The following is a 21808-nucleotide window of genomic DNA, read 5'->3' as shown; positions in this document are numbered from 1 at the left end:
GTAAATTCACAGATGTTATAATTTAAAATTTTCGACCAACAACAACATCCTCATATGCAGTGCTTTTATTATATTTTAAAACTTGAGTTATATTGAAAATGTTAAAATATCTTTTATAATTTGTTTAGGGCGCATAAAATCTGTCATACTACATCTTAGAGCTAAGCTTACGAAAATTGGAGAGCAGTGGCTTTGATCACCGGTCTCTATTTTTCGTTCTTAAAGTTTTTCATATAACTTCTCTTAATGTGTAAAAAATGATTAATAAAAAAGCTGTCAAAAAGCTGAGAAGCCTGCAGATGTTGCAAATGTTTTAAGCTGCAGCTAAGCGTCTATTTACAGACTGAAAAACGAGTTTGATGACAAATGAAGCAGCCTCCAGGACGCCCACGAATGCTAAAACCCTTGCTTTGAATATAAGTGTTAAGCCAAAAAATGAAAAGCAAGATAAGATCATTGAGAAAAAATGGAAGAGTAATCGTCAAAGATAACATTCCAGCAAATTCAAGGTTAAAATTAAGACTTCACCTGATCAGGCCTAATGAAATCTTCAAGACTACAAAGATCAAAAAGGCTACTCAACATTAACAAAGATTTTATTTTCTGATGAGAAGCCTCGATTCTATTTGTTATATAGCCTCGATTCTATTTGTTATATAAATCCTGAAAAGACTGAAGAATTCTCAAAAAAATCTGGCATACTTTTCAAATAAAATACTCTGCAGCAGTTAAAGTTTTTGACTTAATTATCTTAATAGGAAAATAAATGCTTCCAGTGTTTTTTTCTAGTAGTTTAAAAATTTCAGCAAACAACATAGATGCATTGAAAAAGAAGGTTTTGCCCTGGGTGAGGTCTGACTTCAGTCCAGATACAAAGATTGTGTTTCAGCAGAACGGGGCTCATCCGCATATTGCCAAAAAAGTAAAACAATTTTCTGTTTTTATGATGTTTTAAAGCAGCAGGCTTAATTTTATATTAAATGAATTTCTAAGAGGGCCTCGTAAATTAATTGGATCTTCGATCAGAGTTTCACCATTGCTAACTCTTTAACGCCGCTGTCAAACCTTTATAACAAAACGAAGGAAGCTTTAAATTACATAAAACTTTTATTTACATATAAATATTATACAGGAGTTTCTATTTCAGCCACGACATTAGATTGTTCTTTCTTGGGTTTCCTATATAAAAAAAAAAAAAAGATTCAACTCAAAAGAGAACATTTTAAGAGGTACATTATGGGGGAAAAAACTTGATTATTTAAACAAATGTCAACTGTTATCAATATTAGGTAAATAAACAAAACACAGCAGCAAACATCAAAAAAGGTTTAAATAACAATATACCTCTTTGAATTTTCCCAAAAAGTAAAAAGCGAAACAATAAGGCACTAAAAATGAAATAAACATTTTTCAAAACAGGTCTTACTTAAACTGGATGAGAATTAAGATTACACAAATTGGCAGGTGTAAGACAGATGAATATCCAAAAAATGTTCACACTTACCAAAACAGCCAACATTAACGCCATGATCTGATTTTTTTTTAAAAAAGAGAAAAAAATAATTTATATAAAAAAATCTGTTCTAATATTTTAATAAGAGTATTGATAATGCAGACATAAAGTTGGAGAGTGACATGCAAAAAGTACATAGCGAAACAGAGGTTAAAAGATACAGCTTATGGAAAGATTGTCAAAAACTAACCACAGAGGAAGTTGAAAAAGAGTAACGACTTGCAAGAAACCCTCCAAGTATTGGTCCAATAACACTCCTAAACAAGACTTCAAACAATTTCAAAGTTCATTTTAAAAATGTCTACTTCATTAATAACTTAAGATCAAAACAAAGTTCAATTAAAAAAGTAGCAATATTTATGTTTTAATTTACCCAATACTATGACAGCAATTGAAAATTCCAGATATTAGACTGGCTGTTAATACAGATTCACATATTCCAGCATTTCTTATAAAAAAGAAAAAAGAAAAGAAAGAAACTCATTATGATTAACTCAAAGAAAGAATATATAAAAAAAAAATTAAAAAATTCTTACTTGACTGAGGTGTGCATATCAGCTAAACAAGGTATGAGCATCGGAGCACCAGCTGCTCCTGTTATTGATAAGCCAATTAAAACAACGTACAGTTTTCTAAAAGTTAAATCATTTTGGTGTAAAAAGATCACAAAAAAGTAATATTATTGTGTTCCTGTAAGATTGTATGACAAGTGGGCACATGCAATAAGAAAATAAAAAGTATCATACCTTGGTATTATACCAGTTAAAAACTCAGCTGGACCAATCAATAAGTACCCAATAACCATTAAGACATTTCCAGCTATTATTGCATAACGACCACGAAACTGAAAAATTTTTTAGAGATTACTAACATATTCAAAACAAAAATTAAAGTAAAAACACAGTAATATCAAACCAAAATTGCGCATATTTTACAATATTGTTAAGTAAATGCCTAAATCTCTCAGAAACCTGATTACATGAAGCATGGATGGTTTCTGGTGAAATTTTGTTCAGCAATGTCTTAATTTAGCTTTCAGCAATATTACACTTAGGTGAGATGATGATTATGGATTGCTTTCCAAAATACTATAATAAATAAAATCTATTGGATTTAAATTGGATGTAAAGGGAGGCCATAAAACCTTTTCCCAGGATCCTACCATATTGTCCTAATACCAATCTTTACAATGTTTTTGGTATAAGATAAGGCTCCATCTTTTTGGAGAGTGATGCCAATAATGAGAGTGGTGTCTTTTTAAATGTCCTTTTGATTCAAGGAATCAATTGCTCCTTTAACAATTCCAAGTAAGCATGCTGTTTTTTTTTTTACCCCCTCTTAAATTAAGATAAGAGGTGTTTTTTCACCTGTTGAGGTTACACCTGCCCAAAGCATTACAGATGGTTTGGGCAGGTGTAACCTCAACAGGTTTTAGGCTCTGATAAGCTACTCACTCATTCACTGGGATGTCATCTTTTTGCTGTGCATAAATCCAGCCATTCCGACTATTGTGTATTGCTTGCACTGTAAGTGCAATAATTTCTTATCAGTCCTTGGCACTGATGTTGCATGCCATACTTAAGCTTATCCAAAGAAGCTTCACTCTACTCAACCATTTTGCTTTGGTAGTTTGTGACAGCAGTTGAGCATTGCTCTTTTTGAATGCGGTATGGTTTAGACCAATTTGTAATATGGTTTGTATTGTGCCATAAATAACAATTGCTGTTGAAGCCAACTTTCTTATGCTTCTCTTTGGATTTCTCCTGATTTCTTTTAGTGTTCTGGATAAGGTTGGGTGTTCTATTTTTTCAATCTAAGGTGGTTTTTACCTTTGGAAGAGCAGATCCAGTTTCTCTGAGACATTTTAAGATTTTATAGACACCAGACTGGCTAACACAAGGCTTCAAAATCTTCAAAAATCTCAATAGACATTTTTCCAGTTTGAAACAGCTCAGAAACTGTCAAACTTATCTTTCCATGGTGAATTGTTTTTTATGAATTAGATCTGCAAACAGTTTAAAAATATTAAACGCGTATGAAGATTTATTTAAACACAAAAATATTGATAGAAACTCTATAAAAGTTAAATAACCAACTTTAAAAAATTATATTTACTTGGTCTGATCAACTTGTATATGTATAATATGCATTTCCATCTAACATTCAATAATGCTTTTTAGGGTGCTGCCTGCCACATGAGTTAGTGGAATTTAAAAATATTTTAAGGACTAGCATAATGATGTTTGAAGGTTCTTTTCATCTTATTTTATTTTTAATTGGCACAAAACTGCACTTGCAATTGGTAGTTTTCCTGAACAATGACAGTCAGGGGTCTGCCCTGTGTCTTTAAACTAATCAATGTAACAAACACATAAACTTCATTTTACATTAAACTTAGTATAGCGAATGATAATTGTTTCCTTCAGAAGCTGGAGTCCTGGAAAAGTGTTTTTGAACAAACTTTAATGACTGTATACCTGGCTATATTTGGTATATTTTTAACCTGATCAACTAGTAAGTACCTTTTTATCTGAATAAAGGCCTAAGATTGGAGTAAGCCCAGTGTACAAAACTGACCACAGTAAAAAACATAAACCAATTTGAGAGCTTGATAATGTGTTCTAAAAAATTTTAAAAACAAAGCAGAATTCACAATAGATCTATCAGTTAATACTGAGATTAATAAATTAAAAAAAAAAAAACTCTACACACATTAGTTACATCTTCAAGATGTTTAGGTAAAGTTGGATCTACAAATGCATATCCTATCTGTGTACAAATTGCAACAAGGGCTAAAAATATAAATTAAACTAAAAACTCAACTATAAGTGATGAAGATGACATAAAGATGCAATTACACATGCATGCATGCATAAACACATACATACATACATACATACATACATACATACATACATACATACATACATACATACATACATACATACATACATACATACATACATACATACATACATACATACATACATACATACATACATACATACATACATACATACATACATACATACATACATACATACATACATACAGTATTTACTTGATTTTAATACTTAAAAAACTCAAAAAAGTGCTAAGCATGTTTAATCCCTACTTCTAGGGCATAAATAAATACCGTAGCTTGTACAAAAAATTTCAACTGACAAAATTCATGATATTGGTTTCAAGTACTCAAGTGAAAAATGAGCCATTAAATTATCTTGAGGAAACCAGACATTTCTGATGAATAGCCAGTGTATTGTTTCTAATATGTTAGTAAACACAATGTTCATAAATCATTTCTTAAAACAGTTTTGGGGAATTGTGGTGTACCAGATTTTAAGTTGATGGGGCATCTATTTGATGTAAAGCAACAACTTCTTTATAATCTCCATAAAATCTTTATTGCTTAGTTAGATACCATAAGTGTTTGCATAAGGAGAATGATGTCTTACTGCCAGATTTCAAGCATAACTATAAACACTGATTTATGTCTTATATAGTATATAAAACTTATTCTTTAGCCAATTTGTACCAAGTAAAAAGGCAGTGAACTGATCAAGATTAGGAACAATTATTTTTACTCAAGACATCTCTTTTCAAGCAGTGTTTTTTACAATGTAATAAATCAGATTTTTGAAAATACAGGGAAAAATGAGAAGGTAATTTTTGGTATAACATAAACTTACATATGTAAATTTTATAAATATATATCACACCACAAGACACACATACACAAATAACTTAAACTATCATTGTAAAAATTTTTTCTTAATACCAATTACTAATACACCAGGTACAAGCATTAGCTGTAGAAGAGAAACAGACTTTTGATTTAAAACTGGAACAGTTTCGTTTTTGTAGACTAAAAAAAAAAAAAAGAACCTTTTATGCAATATAATACTTTTAGCAAGCACTAAAAACACCAATTATTACAAAATCATAAACACCATTATAAAAAGTATAACTAACTTACCAATTTTTTCTGGTATAAAAAAAAAAATACAAGGCAATGTTGCTAAAGTTGCAGAACCAATTACAAAAAATGGTAAGCGAAAGTTTCCAACCTTAAAGAATCAAAAATATAATGAAAAAAACAACTGTATAATATAAAGTTCAAACATATCTATCAAATTTTAAAATATAAATTAATTTTTGTAGTAGTTTATGGGTTGTCATGGAACATTAAAAACTACATTAGTAAAAACTAATATGTAAATTCAATATTTGTACAAAATGCTGTGCAAAATGCTGTGCAAAATGTCCTAAATAGAAAACCATTACCACTGGTCTCAGGATAGTGAATTATGAGTAATTTATGAGTTGTTGGCAATGACAAATAGACATAGTCAAACCTCAAATAATCCTCCACCAATGACTGGTCCAATCATTTGGCCAATTCCATAAAACAATTCAGTTATTCCCTATTGTGATAAAATGAGTATAAAAATACACGTTATTAAAAATTCACTGCGTACATCCATAACTGTTTCTATTAAAAACACATAGTGACAAATTAGAAACTGGAGAATTATCTGTTTAAAACCTAAAGCATGAAAATTATGTTTCTTGACACAATTAAAAGCAGACATAATGCAAAAAACAAAATAGAGCCAAAGTTGACCATAAAGCTTGAAGATTTAATTTTCTTCTAAATAGTTATTAGTAGGCTTCAAAATGAATGGGAAAAAAAATATTCCTTTTTTTGTTTGTTGAAACTTTAAATGTGGTAATGGTAGTAAAATGACATAACTTGGTAATGGAATAACATGTTTAATTAGTATAAAAAAAGAAAAATGTTTAAACCTGTTTCATTAAACAGTTTTTAGTTTTTATAAGGTTTATTTTCATCATCTCCTGAAGCAGAGAATGTTAGACTAAACAAATGCTTTATAAATTTTAATCATGTAGACCAGCCAATATTGGAAAGACCAATAGTGGGAATATTGTTGCATTCTTAGAAATGTGCATACCAGAAGATTTGAAAAGAATTTCTTTTTTAAGTATAACACTTAGAAAAAGTTCCTATGCAACATAAATTGAAGCTTCTCTCTCAGAAAATGTTTCATAAGGTAATTGTCATAGTTTTAAATGCTAACACAACATACATTTTATGTGATAGATTACAATCTAACATAATTCCAAGAGTGATATCTATACTTTTCCAGTCACAAACTGTAGAGTAAATTGCTTTGAAAAGTTGCTTGATGACAGAGGGCATTAGAGCTTCAATACTATTATGGGGAGATCTTAGACTTAACATATGCGTATATACTGTCCCAATGGACACTAAAACATTTTCAGGATGTTAGATGTTAATAAAGAATCCACTGTAAAAAAATTTTCATTGGAGAACAGAATTATTGGTTGACTTTTCTTAAGGATGCACAAAATTTTCCTAATTTTCTCAACTCATTTTCTCTTGACTTCTTTATAAGGTTTCCTTTGGTACTTGCTGTAGACTTGACCTTTAGGTCATATTTAACAATATTTCTGACAGTCTCACTCAGAGAGTTCATGGGACATCTTTCTGATTGATCAGACTGGATTGCACTTAGCTCTAATAAGCCATACAGTCCTCATTATCTTACCACTTAGTTTCCTCTCTATGCAACAAACCATTTTAAATCGACTTAAAATATCATTCAGTTTGTTTAGCCATCTCAAGTCTAACTATAATATCCTTGGGCGTAGTACCCAAGAGATGATGGTCAATGGCAATCTTTTTTTTTTAACAGTCTTGTAAAAAAATCAAACTTTTCATTTTATCACTTGTTTACGGACAAAATAAAGATTACAAAACCATAATTAAAACAATTATTACTGCAAAAAAAAAAAAAAAAAAGAAAGAAAGAAAAAAGGGCAACAAAGTTAGTGCGGATTTTAAGGGCGCATGCTGTAGATAAACGTTAGATATTTCAATTTTTTATTTACTAAGGTATTTCAATTAGAGTGAAATAATGGGGAAAAACAATAACATATTTAAATTATCTTTGGTGTAACATGTACTCCAAAAACAAATAAAGTTTTTTTCATATACATAATTACAAAAAAATATATTGAAAAAATATTACTACAGTTCATTAATTACGTACAATTTTTTCACTTATTATTTGAGTTCAACGAAATAAAATTTTCTTATGAAATAAAAAATTCTTGCAATAACAAAAACCCAAATAATGTTTTTTTATGTTCCTACTGTTCTTTTAATCATGCAAAATTGAAAGTGTCAGGATTCTTTAACTTTATTGATGAGAATCATGGCCAGTTCATTTCCTTCAAGATACTTGTTATCAAATTTCACAAAAGTGGTTTCGATGTATTAAATTAGCGATATAAAAGCTAATGGATTTTCAGTTGAACTTCACATCTATCATATCGTTTAAACTTTTGAACCAGCCACCCACTCATGTGTAAAAGAGTTTGTTCAATTGGTTGCATTAAAGTTTCTTCAGTAAACTTATAAACTGATCCTGAAATGATATAAGAGGTTTTCTTTGTTTATTCTTCTTTTTATTCATAAATCCCATAATCAATGACTTTTTCTATTACAAAAACTTCATAAAATCTTTGAGATTGAAAGCTGTGGCAAAGTTTGAGTCCCTTATAAAAGTTAAAATTAAATTTGCTTTTTTCCACAGATAAAAGTAAGAAGGCATTTCGGTAGGCAGCTCGAAATTATCGTCTAGGGAGATCATTCTAAACACTTTTGTCTTAAATTATAAGGAAAAAAATTCTCTACGCAATTCTGATTAAAAAAAAGAAATAAAAACAAACTCAAAACCTTTAGAAAATAGCTCTTCTGTTAATGTTTAAAAACTGCCTATACTACAAGCTCTTTCGTTTTTAAGAAATCTGAGCAATTTTAATTTAACAAGTTGTTAAGTTTTGAAAGCCTTAAAAATTTGTTGCAATATTTTAAAATACTTATTATCTGAAATAACCGAAAGATGATCCCATCTGGATGACTAAATCGAACTGTTCCATCACGCAAAGGTTATTTACTATATTATATTGCAGAGATGTTTTAGATCGTTTGTGACTCTTTTTGACTATTGAAAAGCGCTGAGAACTTGTTTTCAGCAAGCACAGATGTCTGACCTCTTGGGGTTAACTTTGTCATTTAGAAACATTTATTTCCTCATTTGTAATCATCATTTCTTCTACCTTCAACTGCTTTAAAAATTTCATGTTTACGAAAGACATGTTTTTTATTACAAAAATTTTTGGAATTAAAAATATAATGTTATTAATTTTTAAACTAGGTTTACTTTCGCAAGCAGTTTGAACAGATTTTTGTACTTGTATTCTACTCACCATTGTACTCATGGCTATCAATGAAAAAAAATTGTCTTTGCAAAGCATTAGTTCCAATATATTTTCCCTCAATATAAAAAATCACAATTTAGAATTAGCCTTCAACAAAAAAAAAGTTTCTTTGAAGAAAAACAAGCTTTTAAATTGTTCAAAATTATCTTATAAAAGATCTTTATGATTTATATGTGTACGCGCCTTGCCTTATGGATATGTATCGTTCAAACGCTAGCTTTTATTTAAAAATCAATTTGAAAACGAATACCGTGGTGTGATCTAGCAGTCCTATGCCTTAAGAAAGCTCTAATATAACAAATGATAAATTTTGTATATTGTCAAACAAAGTTTGAAGAAATAAATTTTTTTTTTTAAGCAAGATATTTTTGTAGAAACATTTCTGAAATAAAAATTGACCGGTTCGGTAGAGAATTCGGCCATTCAGAGTATTAGTTCTACTGAGATGTAACTAATCAATGCATGCTGGTGCCATATTGAATTCTTCGTCAAAACTTGTTTGGTAAAAAAATAGGTTTTTTATCGTGAAAATCTTATTCTCAAGAAATTGTTTTGATTAATAGTCGATTTACATTAAAAAACGAATATTTTTACAAAAAATAGATGTGACTTTGTTTTTCTTCTTTTTTACCGTAAACAAAAGAAAGTCCTAGCCTTAAAAAATTAATTTGTTTTAGGCCCAAAAAGATCTTACAAATCATATTCACAAGATATGGACGTAGCATTAGATAAAATAAAAAAGAAGACCATGACCATTTACATATTATCTAAACTTTATAAAATACTAAAGACAACCAATGTTCAGCGAACGCAAGGTCGACCTAAGAGTCAAATTGGGGGTCCAACAATTTTTGATAAATAGATGTTGAAATAAAAATTGTAGATGTTGAAATTAAAAATTGGCTACTTATGATGGCCGAAGTCGGTATACCGGTCACAAAGTAACGTCTTCTTAAGGTGGTACCTGTTTTAGCACATAAGATGAATCTTGACCAAAAAGTAATTAGCTCTCGTTAGACACGTAATTTTTTCAAGAGGCATTTGACACTTTTGATTCGAAAAGCTCAAACACTTACAGAATACAGAACACTTGTTTCCAAACAAGATATTAAAAAGTGGTTCCGAAAATAACGGAAAATATGGATAAAAATGATTTATCGTCTGTGTTTGAGGATCCTAATGGAATTTAGAAGGTTGGAAATTTTGCCGAGAAAATGATATGGTCACCATTTATTTGTCGTCTAATCGCAGATATTTTGCACAACCATTAGTCCGAGTTTATTTCATATTGAAAAAGACATTTGGACCGACGTAGTCTCAAAATGGAGAATGCAAAACTTTGGAACTTTTTTACCAAAAAGTACATTTACGCCTCTGCTCCCTCCTGTAATTGTTAGAATACAGGATAATCCAATTTTACCAGCAAATGGATTTAAATGCTGCGGTTTTTTAATAAGGCCAAAAGTGATTTAGAAACTGATATGACACGAGCAATTACAATCCTTAAGAGTTTATTATAATTTTGATCATAATCAAATGTATTGGACAGGTCCAATAGAACAAGAGGCTTTATTTTATTACTGGCAGAAGAAAATGGACAAAATAGAGGGCGTTGATCCCACAACTCGAGAACAGAACGTGGTTGTAGAAATGCCAGTAGATGAAATTCCAGTAACTATTGACAGCTTTACACAACCAGAATCTACAATTGAAATTGATGAGACAGTTTTAACACAAGTTCAACTTTGCGAACGAATTACAGCGTTTTCTTGTCAGTATTCGTTAGTTCAGAAGAATTTCAGAGTAAAAAAGTACCAAAGCAAGCAACAAAAGTTTCATCAGCCATCACATCCGACGAATTTACTGCTAGTTTAAAGAAGAAGAAGAGAGCTTAAATAAAAATTAGAAAGACAGAAAATTGAGAAAAAAACAAGAAAGGAAAAAAGCTGAAAAAGACTCTGAGAAACAGGAAAGAAAGCGAATTCGGATAGAAAATCCAAAAGAAAAACAAGAAAAAACTGCTAAAAAAAGTCTAAAACTAAGTAAAATTATACCCAGAATAAATGGTCAGATATATTTAACTTTATATTATCTGTAGAATTAACAAATTTCAGAAAAATAATGTATTAATTATATTAGTCATTTTAATATTCAATAAATATACAATACTGATTATTAAAACTCTCTTTTTTACTTATTGAGATATCGAAAACTAGAACTTTCAGACGTCACACCACAGTAACTACTTAAGAAAAGCAGTTAATACTAAATAAATATTAATGAAGAGAATGTGTTTTTAATGAATTCAGACTAGGGTTAGGACTATTGTAATTGTAATTGTAAAAATTAAATACATTTACACATTACAATACAATAATATTGTATTGTAATATTACAGAAACAAAAAAAAAATTTATTTTGGTATTGTATTGCTGTGATGAAAAACAATTACAATAAGTATTGCATTGTTTTTCTTCTAACAATACAAGAAAATTCGAGAACTATTGTAACGCCTATCCAAAACTGGTCCCAACCTCAATGGGGCATTAATCTGCAAGTTTTCAGATATCACCAGATGAAAAAATTAAAATCTAATCTCCATAGCCAAAGGAGAAAAACACATTTAAAGTTTATAGCATTTTGCGCAACTCATCGCACTTGGAGCCCCGTCGTAAATCTATTTTGTTTTTTTTTCACCTTTGGGTTATGGAGTTTTTAAAAAATATCAAAAACTCTTCACATACATGTGTTGGCTATAACCTGACAAAAAATCAGCTCTTTAACACTTGTGGTTTGTGTACAGGGACCTAAAGTATGGCACTAAAAGTCTCTTTAAAAAGAGACAACGGATGCTTTACGTTTTTATTCTAACCTTATTATCGACTATGGAAGTTTCAAAATTTAATAGAATGAAGCCTTGGCATTTATCTTTCAGGCAAAAGAAATAGAAGCAAGATATCTTTTATTTGTGCAAAGATATAGCTCTTAAAGTAGGAATCTCGCCTTTGAAAAACGACCAAAATATAGCAGCTTTTTGTGGTTTTTATGCTTTTTAAAGATTCAAAGTTACATCAAATAACTAATTTAGTAACAACATCATGTCACTAGCGGATATGGGATTCTATGGTTGTTAGACTTCACATTTGTGTGTGCTTTGTCTGCAAAAAGAGTGCTATTTTTGTCCAAGTTTGTATAAAATATGGGGAAGAAAACGCATAGTTAGGGGCATATTTTCTAATTATTCTGAATTTAAAACACATAAAAACCTCTTTATATTTTAGTTGTTAAACCCGCAGGTTTGCTTTGTTGTTTTTGTTTAAAATGAGAGAACAAATATTGGAAATACACACAATAATGGCAACTTTTTTTAAATATCTTTACTGAAATAGGTTTTAGCAAGATATCAAACATATGAAAATCCCATTTAAACTTTATCTCCCTTTGTAAAAACACATAGAGACATGAAATGATTTCTTTTAAAAAAAACTTACTTTATGGTGGTATTGTGATGTTTATTACTTTTTCTTCAAATTGCTGTTGAGGTTTTTTTATTTAGTGCTTGCAAAATAAGATATATACTTCTGATTAATATTTTGTAAACTTATGACATTTTATGAAAATATAAATAAAAATATAAATAAAGTCTTTGATATGTTGAACATATTCAGTATTTAATGTCCTTCCAAAACAGGAGGTAACAACACTTTTAAAATGTTGGAATTTTTTCACAAAACCAAGCATATGGTCTGCCTTTTCTCTTTCAATAATTCTTTGCAAAACATCCGTACTCATCAAAAGCTTATGACAATCATTCCCAACAAACTCTCCACCATGATAAGGTTGTAATTTCAATTTGAGAAGTAATGGCCAGTCTTTGCCTTCAGGCTATATCTTTAGCATTGATTTGTAAAGATGATTTACAATTCCAAGGAGAAGGTGAAGTTCCTTTGGGAGAATAAACTCAATAACTTGTTTGAGATCTTCTTGGTCAAACAATTGGTTATGAACAACATTATGAAAATCCTTTACACACATTTTTCCATTCTCTTTCTCAATGAATGCTTTGTATTGCATCCTAATGGATTTGAAGTTTCTTGGAGTTCCCTGTTCTTTGAAGTCACTAGATTTAATATCACACCAACAGCAAGAGCGTTTCCTTGAGTGAGACTGAATGCCACAGATGATATTGGCTAACTTCATGTCACATGCAATAAAGAAAGACACATCAATTTTCCCAAATAAAGTTAAAATTTTTTTGACGTAAGTTTCATAAGTTTCTGAAACATTTTCAGAAACAGCAACAAGTAGCTGGCGCTTGGCACTTCTTTCTTTCCCATGTTCTATAGTCAGTAAGCTTTTGTTATTTAAGGCTGAACTTGTTTGGCATTTTGACATCCACCATTGGAGACAACACTCAAGCTGAACTTGAGGAAAGATCCTCCACCATCAATACCTAGTTTGATGAGAGGCAGTGAAGTGATTGCTCTAACTCTGAGAATTGTGTTATAAAAATCCCCTAAACTCTTGCAGTGAACAACCTTTACCAAATAATCAGTTTTTGTTGATGGCCTTGTAAGTGAGATTTCGGAAAGTTTGAATAAACTTTCAACTTTTCGACCAGCCCTTGTAAAATTTTCCCTAAATTTTGTTTCAACAATTTTTGAATTTGTAGTCTTGTTTAATGTTACAGCCAGTTCTTGCATCTTTTTATTTGAAAGACCAGTATTGATTTGAACTTAAACCATGTCCAAAGTATTTAGAGAAGTTCTTGATATGCACTGAGCTCTGGAGGGATCTGGAGTGATTGTTAAAGCTCTACCTCTTTCTCTGCTCAACCTAATAGTGCCCTGTGGAGAAGATACATTTTCAGTTACTACAGAGGACGCAATTTTTTCAGCAGTTCTGGATTCAGTTGCTACCATTTTTTTTTAAATTTTCAAACATGGTGGCTTGTGAACAATTATGTGTTAGTCCTCTTTTGACTGCACTGAGACAGTTTGAGCATAGTTTATCAAAGCTACTTGATGATTCTTTCAAATCTTGATCGGTTGAAAAAGTGAGCTTTGTAGAATGTTCTTTTGGTTGGCCAACCTGGCAAACTAAACAGTTACAAGAATCAAATCCTCTGGTCTGTTGTCTAATAATCACTTTTTAAAGTCATGGAGCTTGGGAAGAGGCAAGTTTCTATCTCCTTTGCCATGCTTTTGTACCATTGCTCTGCAGGAATTGCATATCCCCAATGGAACTCTATCATCCTTAAAATCAACGGAATTTCCAGAAAAAATACCTAGTATTCTTTTCTTGTTGAAATCAGAAATATGCCTGTCACATTTTGAAAAACAAAAGAAGCATACAGATTGCCGACGATCTTGATGAGTTTTTCTTTTATATGGCATTTCAGTGCTTAAAAAAACTGATCTTTGAAAAAAAAAATTCAGTACAAGCTTGTGTTGATAAAAAATCTTTTTAGGTGTTTAGAATGTTGACTGCTTAAAGGTAATTACTTTGATGTTGTGGCTTTTCCCAGAAATAAGAAACATTTGTTTACACATTTTTAAATAGTAGAAAAAAACTTGGCCAAAGCAATGAAAGATTTTAGGAGATACTTCAATACAAGAAAAAAACCACAACAAGGTTATACATATTTGATTTAAACAAAAACAACAAAGCAAACCTGCGGGTTTAACAACTAAAATATAAAGAGGTTTTTATGTGTTTTAAATTCAGAATAATTAGAAAATATGCCCCTAACTATGCGTTTTCTTCCCCATATTTTATACAAACTTGGACAAAAATAGCACTCTTTTTGCAGACAAAGCACACACAAATGTGAAGTCTAACAACCATAGAATCCCATATCCGCTAGTGACATGATGTTGTTACTAAATTAGTTATTTGATGTAACTTTGAATCTTTAAAAAGCATAAAAACCACAAAAAGCTGCTATATTTTGGTCGTTTTTCAAAGGCGAGATTCCTACTTTAAGTTATATTCATCTCTGACGAACTTACTATTATTTTTGCTATTTTTTATTTCTCAGGATATATTTTATGCTGAATCGCTGTCTTAGGTCTGCCGAATCCCTTTCATTTGTAGAAAAATGGTGGTTTCCTTTTTTTTGATCCCTTTAACTTTGATTTTCAATATTTAAAGTTGCCCAATTTACCATTCTGGCACCCCTTCCCTTTTCCATTATGTTTCAGTAAAATAGAATCAATCATCAAGTATTAGTTGAACCCTATTTCAAGGGTACAAGGGTATATAGTCAGCAACTGGACTAATAAAACATTCATTAAATTTTGACAACAAAATAATTTTTTTTATTACAATAATATATTGTTATTGTATTACAAAGACGAATTACAATACAATATTTATTGTTATTGCATTACATAATTACAATAGTTGTAAATCACAAGTATTGTTATTGTTTCTAAATTAAGTTAATACAATATTAATATTTATTGTTACTGTTATTGTTTTCATTGCAATTACAATAGTCCTAACCCATGGCCTTCTTTATAGAAGGCCTCGTGCGCGATTTTTTTTGACTGAAGGCCGGTTTTTAAAAACTTCTTATAAACGCAAATTTTGTTTGGATAAAGGTGTAAAATATTGATTGCTATTTTTCAGAAATATTTAAAGTTATTCTTCAAGTGAATTTAAATTAAATGATTTAGAATGCCTTTAACATGCTGTGTTCCAAAATGTTCCTCAAATTATAAGTCTTCAGGTTGTGATGTATCTATATATAAATTCCCTCGTGAAGAATCTGAAAAAAATAAATGGTTTATGAGTATCCCTCGTTTAAATTGGACCATTACAAAATTCACTGCTGTTTGTAAATTGCATTGGCCAGATGAAGCGGAGTTTACATTATGTCGTGGTAAATTGAGACCGATTCATGCTCCATCAGTGTTTCCAAATATCTCTAAAAGTTGTCTCTCCTCTCCACCACCAAAAATGAGAAAGACTTTATCTTCTTCTTCAAAAAGAGGTATCAAAAAAGATGAATTAGAAGAATATAAAATAATTGATAATTTAAACTTTGGATAAATCGAAAAATACTTATCTAATGATAATGATTTGATTACATAAAAGCAAAACAATTCAATTTTCATCCAATCTAAAGTATTCAATTGTGGAGTTCCACTATTTTTGCTGATAATTAATCAAAGTTTGTTGTTTGAAGCATTTCATTTTGGTTCAAAATGTACTATTAAACCTCTGTCAAACAACAAAATCACTTCTCTTTGTACAAAGTCATCTTTAAACGAAGCCCTTAGATATCTGAAAATTAAGGATAAGGATTATAAAATTCAAATAGTTCTTGAGCATCTAAATGTAATGGGAGATCATTCTGTTGGTTGTGCTGTCTATTCTGCTGATATAATAACGAGAGCTTTTGAATATTTTGCAACAAGTCGTTCCACCTACCATCGATTATGTTATAATTATCAGTTGCCAAGTATTCGAACTTTGACGCGCATAACTTCAAAAATAAACTCTCAGGATGATTTAACTTTTTTAAGTTCTGTGTTATCGAACTTAGATGAAAAAAAAAAGAAATTGTGTTTTATTGATAGATGAAGTTTATGTAAAAGCAGTATTATTATATCAAAGTGGAAATATTTTTGGAAATGCTGTTAATGATCCAGAGAAATTAGCTACTACTGTACTTTCATTTATGGTCAAAAGTCTTTATGGTGGACCTGAATTTTTAGCAAGAGTTTTACCAGTTAGTAATCTGACTTCAGATTTCCAACTAGAACAATGCAAATTAATTGTAGACACCATAGAAACTTCTACGTGTAATGGTAAAGTAATTGCAATTATTACAGATGGAAATAAAGTTAGCCAAAGCTTCTTTTCTAAATTCAAAACAGTAGAGGGAAAACCTTGGTTATGTCAAATTGGTTCTTATATTTTATATGACTATGTTCATCTTTTGAAGTGCATAAGAAACAATTGACTAACAGAAAAACTAGGTCAGTTGCAGTTTATTCATAATGAAATAACTCACATTGCAAATTGGAGAGATCTAATTAACTTATATACACTTGAAAAAAATCAGTTAGTAAAGTTATCCAAATTGGCTGAAACATCAATAAATCCTAAATCAATAGAACGACAAAAAGTAAGCACTTGTTTGCAAATATTTAGTGAAGAGACAGTTGCAGCTCTAAAAACTTATCCTAAAATAGAACAAGAAAGTGTCAAGAGTACTATTATTTTTTAGGAGGTAGTTATAGAATTTTGGAAAATAGTGAATGTTAAATGTCCAGGTGCATATGCTAGATTTAGGGATGAGTCGCATAATGTAATCAGATCTTCAGATGACATTAATTTAAAAAAGTTGCTCGCTATTGCAACAATGGCTGAAAATATGAAACCAACATCTGGTAAACGTGTTCGCCAGCTTACGAGAGATACAACCAATGCTCTTTCACATATTTGTCGTGGCCTAGTTGATTTGTCTTGTCATCTTTTATCAAGTGGAAATGAATATGTTATTTTAGGTTGGTTTTCTAGTGATCCAATTGAAAAATGTTTTGGAAAACTAAGGCAAGGCTCTGGTGGTACTTACTTTATAACAGCTAAATCAGTTATCGAAAAAGTACGTATTCAACATGCTAAGCTGGTGCTACAACTGAATATTGATGTAGAAGGAAATGATGGTCATGACTGTCTTTTATGTCTTGAAGATTTAAATGATAGGAAATTGATATAATTTACAATTTAGCAGATCTAGAAGATACTATAGACTTTTTATATGCTATTGTCTATATTGCTGGTTATGTTCAAAAGTGTTCTACTGAAGAAAATGATGAAGATACAACTACATATTATGAAAAATATGGAACTTATTTGAATACTTTAAATAGAGGAGGATTAACTATTCCATCTGATACTCTATCTCAGTGGTCCTTATTTTGCTACATATGTTTTTCTTTATTAGATAAAAGAGTTTGCCGAACATTTCTTATACGACAGTTTGCATTTATTGCAGAGTTGTACCGTTTTTCTATTGCAAAGAAACAATGCCAAACATAAGCAAACATTTTTTTAAAGAACTTTGCATTACTTCACACTCCCAAAAGTAATAATTTTTTTCATGTTTAGTAAAAAAATAATTTGGTTTTTTATTGGTGTATTTTTATCATTACTTATTATTTCTTATATATTATATATATAAAATTTTGGTTTAAAATGTTTTTATTCATTTTAATAAATAATTTAAGCTTATAAAAAAGTTGTTAATTTAACGTCAAAAAAATAATTTTATAATAATGCATCAAAAAAATGCAAGTAGAATGTTCACTAATTATATATTTAGTCTTAGCAAAGCTATACAACATTTTTCTATTTTACTAAACCGCCATATTTTTTTTAAATCGGCCTTTAGTCAAAAAAAATCGCGCACGGTGTCGAGGCCTTCTATAAAAAAGGCCATGTCCTAACCCTAATTCAGACCTTTAATGTTAAACAGCACTCACTTATTATGAGGTAAAAACAAAATGAAAGGACATATGCGGATGTAAATGACCATTAAAGATTTTATTAGTTACAATAAATCTGGTAATAATGTTAAAATTATAAATGTAACAATAAATTTAACTCACAATGATTTTAGTTAAATTGTCTTTAAATGTGACGCTAATAATTGCTATGGCAGCTGTTAGTGACATGGAGCTTCCTAAGGAGCCAATGCATCTTATAACAAAACAAAAAACTACGAAGGTGTTGTAGTTTGGCATTTCTGCGACAAAACTGTTAAAAAAGAGTTGTTGATTATTAACTATTTATTAGTAAGTTATTAATTCAGTCACTTTTTAAAAACAATTTTTTTGTCAATAATAAAGTGTTCAAAGCTTAATGAAAAACTGAAAAAAAAAAAAAAAAATTTACTCCTTTATCTGTTATTTATAGGAAACGATTTCGTAATTAAATGATAAAAAAGAAGAAGAAGAAGAAGCAAATCGGTATTAAAATTAAACCGACTTTTTACACTTTCTTGTATAGAACATACCCAAACAATATCTGTGTTCCTCCTTCCAAGAATGAACCAGCAATCAAAGTGAAACGTACTCCAACTGTTGGCATCTGTTTAAATTACAAAAATTATCTACAAAAAGAATGTTAATGTGAATTAGTTTTATTGGTTTGTGCTCTGCAAAATGAGGAAATGGAAGTGAAAGAGAGATTATATTTCTTCGAACGATCACAAAAAAAAAACGTCTCAGTATCTATTTCACCTACCCATAATCCGATTAAAGGGCTAGCAAGAATCGTGACAAGAGGATATGAAGCGAGAACTAAACCTATAACAGTAGCATCCATGCTCTTATTCATTGCCTAAAAAAAATAAAAGTTAAATCTATTAAAAATTTGAATTAAAAAATTAAAATCTATTGAATTTATTCATTGAAAATGTATTTTGTTCAGCTGAATATATTTATTTACATGAATATATTTATTTGATATTTTAATAGTGGTATTTATATCCCTTATAATTGCCACTATTAAAATATCAAATAAATATATTCATGTAAATATAAATATAAGGTATTATCGTATTGAAAAAAAGCATTAAAATGGATTTAGGAAAGTTATATAATGTAGACTCTAGGTAATAACTGTTAAACGCACCACAAGAGGGAAAAATGATGACATGTGCGAAGAGCTTATGGACAAAACAAAGTAAAACAACGAGATTGATATTGCGACCTTCCATTCCATTTTATTTAGCTTCCATTTCATTATCTTAATTTCGTTCATTTCAAATGTAAAAAACCGTAAAGGTTCGTTAACCCCAAAAAAAAAATTTTCAAGAGGAAAATTTCGTGTCTAAAATAACAAGTTTGTTTTTTGCCACCAATGTGTGTTTTGAAACACTAATCTTTATTTACTTGCTCACCTTTAACGGTTCGAAATGGGTATTAAGAGCGATAAAATAAATACTTATGTACGAATCGGAAAACAGAAAACCGTATTCTCAATGATATTTAAGAAAAGAATGCTGAAAAGTTGTTGAGTCAAAGTATTTGTTTTACATAAAGGAGGTTTTGTAAAATAAAATGCAATTTAAATTTAATTGTTTGGAAATCTGAAACTAAAAATGTTTATATTTTTTTATTAAGTAAAAGAAAAATTGTTTAAATTATTTTAAAAGTTATTAGCAGCATAATTTCCTATCTTAAAAAATGTCTCTAAATAAAAGCATTAATTTACATTTACATTTCAAAGCTCCCAGCGTAATAAAAACTATATATCAATGAAAACTATATATCAATGGTTTTAAAACTTAACTTGTCTTTCGTGTACAACTTAATTCCGTTTCCTTCTATTAAATAAAGTAATAAGTAGTTTGAATTTCAAATAGTAATTGTCATACAAGTAATCTGTTTAACATCTATGCGAGCCTTTAGTTCTGCAAAGGAAATTAGATAAACGAACACCATGAGAAAAATCAGTGTGTAGCGGGAACTGAAGGAAATTGTTTCGACATAAAAAAGTAAAAAATGTTTATGATAAAAAGATATTCCTCTTATATAAATGTAAATACATCTAACTTCATAAATGTAGTTAAATATTTTTTAAAAATTAATTTAACAGTATAACGATCTAATAAATTTTTTATTCTTTTACAATAAAAGCTTTTAAGAATATTAACTTTTTCTCAAAAATTAAAAGTTTTAGCAGCTTTTAAAAATCTGTTAAAACTATAATATAGGGGAAAGGTGCCTATGATGGCATACTTAACTTTAACGTTTCTCTGAGTCGTTACCTGAAAACTTAAAAAATAATTTTTAACATGGGTGTATTCCCTCCAGCATGCAGAACCTCAGAATTTTTACTACTTTGCTTTTTTATAAGTTTATACCATTAAAAAAAAAATACTTGTATGCCATCATAGGCATCTAACTGCTCCTATGATGGCACACTTTAAAGAAATAAGACAAACAAAAATTTTTTTTGTTTTTTATTAATGAAAACACAACTTATCAAAAAAAAAAAAGTTAAAAATAATTATTTGGTCTATAAGCATAGTTCACATATAAATGTTTTTCTACTTCTCTTTATGCCTTCACATAAACAATCACACCAAGATCTGCATTTTTGACAACAAATCCATGGTTCTTTAGAGCAACAATACAAAAATGCTGTATCAGATTCGAAATCCATTTTATCATTAGTTCCTTTAATCTCCACGTGGCAGCATTTTTCTTCAACAGTCGTCTTCCTTTTTGTTTTTCTAACAAATTTCTCCTTTTCCTTGTTATTTTTTTCTTTTGCATTATCTTTTAGTTCTGAATTTTCAGTGTGGTATTCAGAGGTCCAATTTTTCCACGTTTTCGTGCCCTTTTCAATTCAATTTTAGGGGCTGCTAAAGGCACCGGACACACCTTTTGTATACTAGATCTTATCCTTTCGTTGAAACAGAAGATCCAATGCATATGGAAGCTTCTGATGGAAGATCTCATTACCAAATGTGTTGGTTTCTCAAACTCTTGTATTTCATCTTTGTTCTTAGCCTGATCACCTTTTTCTGCGCATTAAAACTTAATTCTGGCATTTTTTTCAACTCATTTTGCAGACTTTCCTATGATGGTAACTCCTCGGTATGCCATCATAGGAAAGTCACCATATTTATTAAAACAAGCTGTGTCAACCTTATTCTACACATAGCATTAAAATAAGTATTCTAGTAAATGTACAAAGCCTGCAGATGAAATGCATGAAAATTTCACTTCTGTATGTTGTATAATAAAATTGTAATCCTAAATATATGAGGGCATTAAAACTACAACACCACATGCGAAAATTTATGTTTGTTGATTACAAAAGCATTATTTATGACAGAAAGACGAATTTTCACCAGAAGTAATGAATTACTTATATACACATGTTGGTCTAATCAATTATACACCAAAACCAATATTTTTGGAAATATGACCAGTATGC

At 29.8% G+C, this 21808-nt stretch overlaps 1 protein-coding gene across 4 annotated transcripts; it reads right to left on the bottom strand.

The window, feature by feature from the left end:
- Positions 1–1097: 1097 nt before the first annotated feature.
- On the bottom strand, positions 1098–19738 carry LOC145186027 (MFS-type transporter SLC18B1-like). Of its 4 annotated transcripts, none has more exons than XR_016455821.1 (16): positions 19493–19728; positions 19103–19198; positions 18873–18946; positions 18466–18613; positions 5869–5937; positions 5490–5580; positions 5292–5378; positions 4226–4305; positions 4036–4134; positions 2260–2357; positions 2050–2145; positions 1887–1961; positions 1704–1780; positions 1505–1531; positions 1345–1388; positions 1098–1179 (listed from the first exon to the last, which is right to left on the bottom strand). XR_016455821.1 is itself a non-coding variant. In XM_090098352.1 (16 exons), exons 1-16 carry the CDS (start codon positions 19619–19621, stop codon positions 1125–1127), a joined length of 1335 nt encoding a protein of 444 aa, XP_089954478.1. In that variant the 5' UTR covers positions 19622–19729; the 3' UTR covers positions 1098–1124. The 4 variants fall into 4 exon arrangements, 2 of the variants coding, with proteins under 2 accessions (XP_089954478.1, XP_089954479.1); XM_090098352.1 differs by having other exon boundaries at positions 1704–1770; positions 19493–19729; XM_090098353.1 differs by having other exon boundaries at positions 1704–1770; positions 18873–18968; positions 19493–19706.
- Positions 19739–21808: the final 2070 nt, after the last annotated feature.

This window comes from Hydra viridissima, unplaced genomic scaffold (genome assembly GCF_058129835.1).
Source record: "Hydra viridissima isolate aposymbiotic clone 2 unplaced genomic scaffold, HvirCarnegie_v1 scaffold_9, whole genome shotgun sequence".
Taxonomy (NCBI): domain Eukaryota; kingdom Metazoa; phylum Cnidaria; class Hydrozoa; order Anthoathecata; family Hydridae; genus Hydra; species Hydra viridissima.
This window is presented reverse-complemented; position numbering and strand designations above follow the sequence as displayed.

Bases quoted from the DNA above. Each gene is read 5' to 3' on its own strand.
- LOC145186027 (XM_090098352.1), bottom strand. From the start codon at position 19,621: ATGAACGAAATTAAGATAATGAAATGGAAGCTAAATAAAATGGAATGG. The intron at 18,614-18,872 runs GTATGTTCTATA...CTTTTTTAACAG, and splicing joins GGAACACAGATATTGTTTGG to TTTTGTCGCAGAAATGCCAA. The intron at 2,358-4,035 runs GTACTTACTAGT...AAAATTTTTCAG, and splicing joins GCCTTTATTCAGATAAAAAG to TTTCGTGGTCGTTATGCAAT.